At 40.3% G+C, this 7,103-nt stretch overlaps 1 protein-coding gene across 1 annotated transcript; it reads left to right on the plus strand.

Annotated features, from left to right (window-relative positions):
• Positions 1–514: 514 nt before the first annotated feature.
• LOC119598541 (translation initiation factor IF-2-like) lies at positions 515–3,770 on the plus strand. The gene is made up of 4 exons (XM_037948172.1): positions 515–605; positions 2,109–2,218; positions 2,414–2,536; positions 3,454–3,770. The coding sequence occupies exons 2-4, from the start codon at positions 2,128–2,130 to the stop codon at positions 3,525–3,527; spliced, it is 288 nt and encodes a 95-aa protein (XP_037804100.1). The 5' UTR covers positions 515–605; positions 2,109–2,127; the 3' UTR covers positions 3,528–3,770.
• Positions 3,771–7,103: the final 3,333 nt, after the last annotated feature.

Below are 7,103 nucleotides of genomic sequence, written 5' to 3' on the forward strand. Positions count from 1 at the left end.
TGTGTTATAGTGTTTGTTCTAAACACTAAACACTCATGCAAAGTTGCGATTATGTGATTATTTAAGGGTGAAGGAGGTCCATAGCTTTCATCAGATTCTTAAAAGGCTCCTTGACTCGGAAAAGGTTAAAAAAAACACACTAAAGCGTTTAAGAGGATATTAAAAGAGTATAGAGAATTTATTTAGAACATATTGGAATGTCAGTACGCTTGTGTGGTTCGGTTTAACAGATTAACTATTGTTCTTTGTGTCTTTGTGTGTGTATGTGTGCGTGATATAACACGCTAAAACATACAAAAACAGGCTTAATTTATGCGAGCAAAAATCCGCCAACACATGAGAAGCACGTCTTTTCCCGCCAAAACACGAGGAAGACGAACGTGCCGACATCCGACCCATGTGGATAAGGCTCCGATCTCGCTTGTCCTTCTCTGTGTAGATAACCCGGCTTATCCCATGGCAGTGCTGACTGGATAATGCAAGAAGGGATTAGGTATCACGAGGGTTTACGGTGACGCTTCGCCACATGATCTGATACGAAGGTATAAAACGATGCTGGAGATGTTTAAGCCGCCATTTGTGTCATCGATTCGGACGAGTTGAAGGTAGGTTGTGCGGGGCCTGTGAATTATTTATTATAACTATATGAATTATTTTATAATAACTATATACTTTCATCATAATCATTATTTCCTGTTATAATTTTAGGGAGAAACGGATGTGAAACACGTGATTTTTTTTTCTTCTGAGAAAATAAAGAGATCTGGGATAAAATATCGTGAGAAATTATCGTTTTAATTACTAATTATTGAAAATGAACATTATCATCAATACACGTTTTACTAATTCTACAGCCGAGATAATAGCTGCAGTTGAATGTAGATATGTTATAACTATCATAGAGGGGTACATAAGCAATAATATTTTTTTTTTTTTTTTTGAAAAAATCGCAAATCCGTATCAAATTTTACTTTTCGCATTCTGATTAATTTCTTAATTAAAGATTTGCTAACTCCCTTCTGCATTTAAAATAACGTTCGTTGTATTTATTTCTTTTCACTTTGATTTTAGTGGATATTAGTTTTAAAATCCTATATGCATTTTACCTCAAAACTGTTTTGTGTGTATATTATCATTATCTATTTATTTATTCATTTTATTATTATTGTTATTTTTATTATTTTGTGGATATCGTCAACGTATATAATAATTAATTGTCGTTGAGATGTTGACTTGCCCGTGTCATATGTCACTCACGTGTCGTATTTTCCTCAGTGTCATATGTCCTCTCTGCCACAAGCCTGTCGCTGCGTGTCATCTGTGTGGCGAATTTGCCTTTTCCTTATCCTTTCTTACTTTTCTGATTGTCCCCGTTTTTCTTAAATTTTCCTGATTATCTTACGTTTTGCTGTATTTTGTCACCACTTTCAATGTCGTTTCGGAAGTTCATTTTCATTATTATTGAAACGTCCACCAACAGTATCATCATTTCGTCACCATTAGCGCCATCCTTTCATCACCATTAGAATCACCATTTCATCACCATTATTGCCATCACTTTCTCACCATTAACATCATAACTTCATCCCCATTAGTGCCATCATTTCATCCCCATTAGCGCCATCATTTCGTAACCATTAGTGCCATCATTTCATCCCCATTAGCGCCATCCTTTCATCACCATTAGAATCACCATTTCATCACCATTATTGCCATCACTTTCTCACCATTAACATCATAACTTCATCCCCATTAGCGCCATCATTTCATCCCCATTAGCGCCATTAACAAAATTCTTATCGTTATCTATCATTCCGTAACCATTAGCGCGATCATTTCATCACCATTAGCGCCATCATTTCATCCCCATTAGCGCCATTAACAAAATTCTTATCGTTATCTATCATTTCGTAACCATTAGCGCCATCATTTCATCCCCATTAGCGCCATCATTTCATCACCATTAGCGCCATCATTTCATCCGCATTAGCGCCATTAACAAAATTCTTATCGTTATCTATCATTCCGTAACCATTAGCGCGATCATTTCATCCCCATTAGCGCCATTAACAAAATTCTTATCGTTATCTTTCTGTCTTTTTTTCCAGTCGCCGTCAGTCAAGCAACATGAACGTGTCCGTTTTGATAGGCTTGACCCTGACTTTGGCTTTGGCATCCGCCGCTCCAGCTCCCGCTCCAGTTGGGATGATGGATCCAGGTACGAGGGTAATAGGAGACTGTGCTTAAATACTGTTTTGTAATTATTATTATGACATTTGTTACACCTCCTGAAGTAATGGATAGATAGATATATATATATCGTAACTAACTGTTCCTCGACGGAAATCATCAAGAAATAAAATAATATACTATATATATATATTTCTTTTTCTTTTTCTATGCCCTTTTACAGCATCCAATCCTTTCATCCCATCTTTCGTGAAGAATTTCATCCCAAGTGCCTCTGAAATCGCAGCTTTGGCCGCCCTTCACACGACGCCTGCGCCGCCGCCGCTGCCTACAGCCGCGAAGCCAGGTTAGTCGGAGTTTCCCTTTCTCTGTTTGGCATTTCCCGTTCTCTGTTTGGTATTTCCCGTTTTCTGTTTGGCAGTTATCGTTCTCTGTTTGGCATTTCCCGTTCTCTGTTTGGTATTTCCCGTTTTCTGTTTGGCAGTTATCGTTCTCTGTTTGGTATTTCCCGTTCTCTGTTTGGTATTTTCCGTTTTCTGTTTGGTATTTTCCGTTTTCTGTTTGGCAATTATCGTTCTCTGTCTGGCATTTCCCGTTCTCTTTTTGGTATTTTCCGTTCTCTGTTTGGCATTTCCCGTTCTCTTTTTGGTATTTTCCGTTCTCTATTTGGCATTTTCCGTTTTCTGTTTGGCATTTTTCGTTTTCTGTTTGGTATTTTCCTTTCTCTGTTTGGCATTTCCCGTTCTCTTTTTAGTATTTTCCGTTCTCTGTTCAACATTTTCCGTTTTCTTTTCTTCTCTTTTTAGGGGTATGGTATTTTAGTCTTGGGTTTCCCCCATTTTCTTTTTTTTTTACCATTACCTTTTATTTATTTCTCTTTTCTTGTTTTGTATTGCTAGTGTGTGTGTTTTTTTTCGTTTGGTTTATTCCATTCCTTTCTTTAGCGGTTACCATTTTCTTATATATATATATATATATATATATATATATATATATATATATATATATATATATATATATATGTATATGTATAATTTCTTTTTACAGTTATCTTTACTTAGCGACTTTTCGGATCTTCTCTCGTGCCTTTTCTATCATCTCCTGTGATGATAATTACAATTTCTGTATTTCTCTATAAGAGTTCGCTATTTCAAACCACGATCACTGATTAACTCATTAATTAATACATTATCATACGCAATCTCCAACTGAAAGTATATAAAAAAAAGATAATTCTGACCCTTTCTTTTCTTTTTCTTTCAGCCGCTCCTGCCGTTCCTGCTGCTGCCGCGACCGTATCAGCCGTCATTCCCGTCGCGCCGGTCATAGGCGTGTGATCCCAGTCAATTTCCGGTATTTGGCCACGCCCACTCGACCTCTGACCTTTCCCTCGGTCTGACACATGGCTCTGGAAATCGTCTTTTATGACTGTCTTGTTTTTTTCTACAATGTATATTCAAATAGAAATGAGAATGATTTGAATCGCTGTGTCAACTGACAGATGAGGAGCGGAGAACGGCGAGAAACAAGAGGAAAAGAAAATGATGTAGATACACATGGAATAAATCTCTAGTCTTGGATACGTTTTTTGTCTAGTTTATGGGTGATAGGAAAAGAAAAAAAGAAAGAAAAAAAAACAATAAAAAGAAAGGAGGGAGACAGAAGGAAGAAGAGTATAAAAGACATTGGAGTACAGGCAGCGACAAAGGCCAGCGCATTCACAAGCATACATTCATTTATGTATGCGTATTTACAAAACAAATATCGGACACACGCAAAATATGGTGAACTACGTCTGTGTCTATGGCTAGCTAATTTACGAGATAAACTGCATTTATAATTCGCAAAATTCTATTCAACATTTTTTTGTATCTTCCCCCACCCCCCCTCTCTCTCCATTCCTCCCTCTCTCTCTACCTCTTCCTTCTCTATACAACGGAATCTTAACACCCTTAAGTCTGCGTCAAACCCCTGAGAAAGAGGCTTAAGCAACTCATACTTTCGGCTGCTCATTTCCGTGTTGTTTTACGCCTGCTCGGTGGGAAGTGAACGTTGGAAATAGATGCGATAATGATGACAAAAACAATAATGATTATAACTAATGGTGTTCGTGAAATTGTTGATGGTGATAGATAGCATTAATAATGATGGACTTTATTATGTAATGAGAAATAAAACGCTTGGTACGAACGATACGATATGAAAGAAAGAGAAAGAGAGAGAGAGAGAGAGAGAAGGTGAGTGAGTGAACGAAAGAGAGCGAGGGCGATAAAACGATAGTCCTATTAATTGCAGCATCACTACCAGTATTAATCCATAGATAATCAATAAAGAACAAGAAACTGGCAAACTGAACAATGAAAAAATATAGTGATAAATAAATAAATAAATAAATAAATATTATATATATATATATATATATATATATATATATATATATATATATATATGTATATATATATATATCACCAAGTGTTGTGCAGATGGAATAATTCTCGTTTAGTTAAGAAAAAAAAATGAAGAGAAAGAAATGAGGAGAGGAGGAAAGTAATAGTAAAAGACTTTACTTCCAACGCACTTAACCCTTTCCTGTTCCAACATTTTCCCGAAGAACCTGGCAAAGGTTAAGTTTTCTAAGTGTATGCTTTATACAAACCGAAGAGAGTCGACGAAATGACAGACGGAACTTGTATGAAAAACGACGTTAATGTTTGGAGATTTTTGTTCTGGAATGTTGAAAAGAGGGAACGTTAATAAACTAAGGGATAAACGAAATGTAGAAAACGGTGGAACGAAAATACACAAAAGGAGAATGGAAAACGAATATCGCGTTTCGTTAATGAATGAAGACACCTACACAAATAATGAATTTTACTACTTGTCTGTCTATCTGAATAAATGCAAAATATGAACGGGAGAGAAGAAGATAAAAGAGAGGGAACAATAAACAGCGGACTAAATAGAGTTTTTGAATTAACAGAAAGATTCCTTTCGAGCTAAAACGAAATCAAATTGTGCTGTGGTAATTACAACGATACTATGTGAAACGGACGAAAGATTACGAGAGAGACGAGTGGGAAAAAAGGCGAAAGATAATGGTGTAGATATTAAGAAGAGTTAGAAAAGAGAAAACGTACAAGGGAGGAATTAAAGAAGTCTTATTGCAGAAAGCATAACAAGAAAACAAGGTCGAGATGACGAAGAACATGAGATGCAGTTTCATGTCTGTTTGTTTGCTGTCTGTCTGAGAGAGAGAGGGAGAGAGAGAGAGAGAGAGAGAGAGAAGGAGAGAGAGAGATGAGAGAGAGAGAGAGAGAGAGATGAGAGAAGGGAGAGGAGATGGAGAAGAGGAGGAGAGAGAGAGAGGAGAGAAGAGAGAGAGGAGAGGAGAGAGGAAAAAGGGGGGGAAAGAAAGGGAAAAAAAGGAGAGGAAAAAAAAAGGGAAAAAGGAGGGGAAGAAAAAAAGGGGGAAAGGGGGGGGGGGGGGAAAAGGGAAAAGGGGGGAGAAAAGAGAGAGAGAGAGAGAGAAAAGGAGAGAGAGAGATTTGGGGGAAAAAAGGGGGAGGGGGAGAGAGAGAGAGAAAGGGGGGGGAGAGAGAGGGGAAAAGGGAAGAGGGGGAGAAAAAGGGGGAAGAGGGAGGGGAAAAAAAAAGGGGGAGAGAAAGGGGGGGGGGAAAAAAGGGGGGAGGGGGGGGGGGGGGGGGGGGGGAAAAAGGGGGAAAAGGGGGGGGGGGGGGGGGGGGGGGGGGTTTTTTTTTGGGGAAAAAAAAAAAAATTTTTGGGGGGGGGGGGTTTTTTTTAGGGGGGGGGGGGGGGGGGGGGGGGGGGGGGGGGCCCCCCCCCGGGGGGGGGGGGGGGGGGGGGGGGGGGGTTTTTTTTTTTTTTAAAAAGAGGGGGGGGGGGGAAAAAAAAGGGGGGGGGAAAAAAAAGGGGGGGGGGGAAAAAAAAAAAAGGGGGGGGGGGGGGAAAAAAAAAAAAAAAAGGGGGGGGGGGGGGGAAAAAGGGAAAAAAAAAAAAGGGGGGGGGGGGGGGGGGGGGGGGGGTTTTTTTTTTTTTGGGGGGGGGGGGTTTTTTTTAAAAAAAAAAAAAAGGGGGGGGGGGGGGGGGGGGGGGGGGGGGGGGGGGGGGGGGGGGGGGAAAAAAAAAAAAAAAGGGGGGGAAAAAAAAAAAAAAAAAAAAAAAAAGGGGGGGGGAAAGGGGGGGGAAAAAAAAAAAGAAAAAAACACAAAAAAGGAGAAAAAGGGGAAAAAAAAGGGGGGGGGGAAAAAAAAAGGGAGGAAAAAAAAAAGGGGAAAAGGAGGGGAGGGGAGGGGGGGAGGGGGTGGGGGGGGAAAGGGGGGGGGAGAGAGAGAAGGAGAGAGAGAGAGAGAGAGAGAGAGACTGAGAGAGGAGAGCAAGAGGAAAAGAGAGAGAGAGGAGAGAGGAGAGGAGAGAGGAAGAGGAGAGAGAGAGAGAGAGAGATCGAAGAAAGAGAGAGAGAGAGAGAGAGAGAGAGAGAGAGAGAGAGAGATGGAAAAAAATCCCCCACTCTCCCTCTCTCTCTTTCCTTCTCCTTTACCCTTCTTCCTTCCTTCCCTCCATCTCCTTCACTCTCTCCTTCCTCCCTTCTTTCTCATCCGTCTGACACGTCCCACCCTCTCTCTCGCTCTACTTACATACAGAAGCTTAGTCCTTATTTCTAATACCATTAAGGAAGATAATACCGAGACCTACACCTTGTCTGTTATCTTTGTTTATTGTTGTATTTTTCTGTACAAGTTTCGTGCTGTTGGCGTGGAAGAGAAGCGCGTACTGATGATATGAAATTCAGTTATATGGTCATGGTTGGAGGCGGCAGCGGTGGCGGTTCTGCAGCGGCGGTTTTTTGTGGGGACGAGCGAAAGGCGACCCTCAAGGGCTGAGGACGAGCGGAA

Source organism: Penaeus monodon, chromosome 41 (assembly GCF_015228065.2).
Source record: "Penaeus monodon isolate SGIC_2016 chromosome 41, NSTDA_Pmon_1, whole genome shotgun sequence".
Taxonomy (NCBI): Eukaryota; Metazoa; Arthropoda; class Malacostraca; order Decapoda; family Penaeidae; genus Penaeus; species Penaeus monodon.

Coding starts and splice junctions, on each gene's coding strand:
- LOC119598541 (XM_037948172.1), top strand. CDS start 2,128: ATGAACGTGTCCGTTTTGATAGGCTTGACCCTGACTTTGGCTTTGGCA. Junction 2,219..2,413: donor AGTTGGGATGATGGATCCAG/GTACGAGGGTAA, acceptor GCCCTTTTACAG/CATCCAATCCTTTCATCCCA. Junction 2,537..3,453: donor GCCTACAGCCGCGAAGCCAG/GTTAGTCGGAGT, acceptor TTTTTCTTTCAG/CCGCTCCTGCCGTTCCTGCT.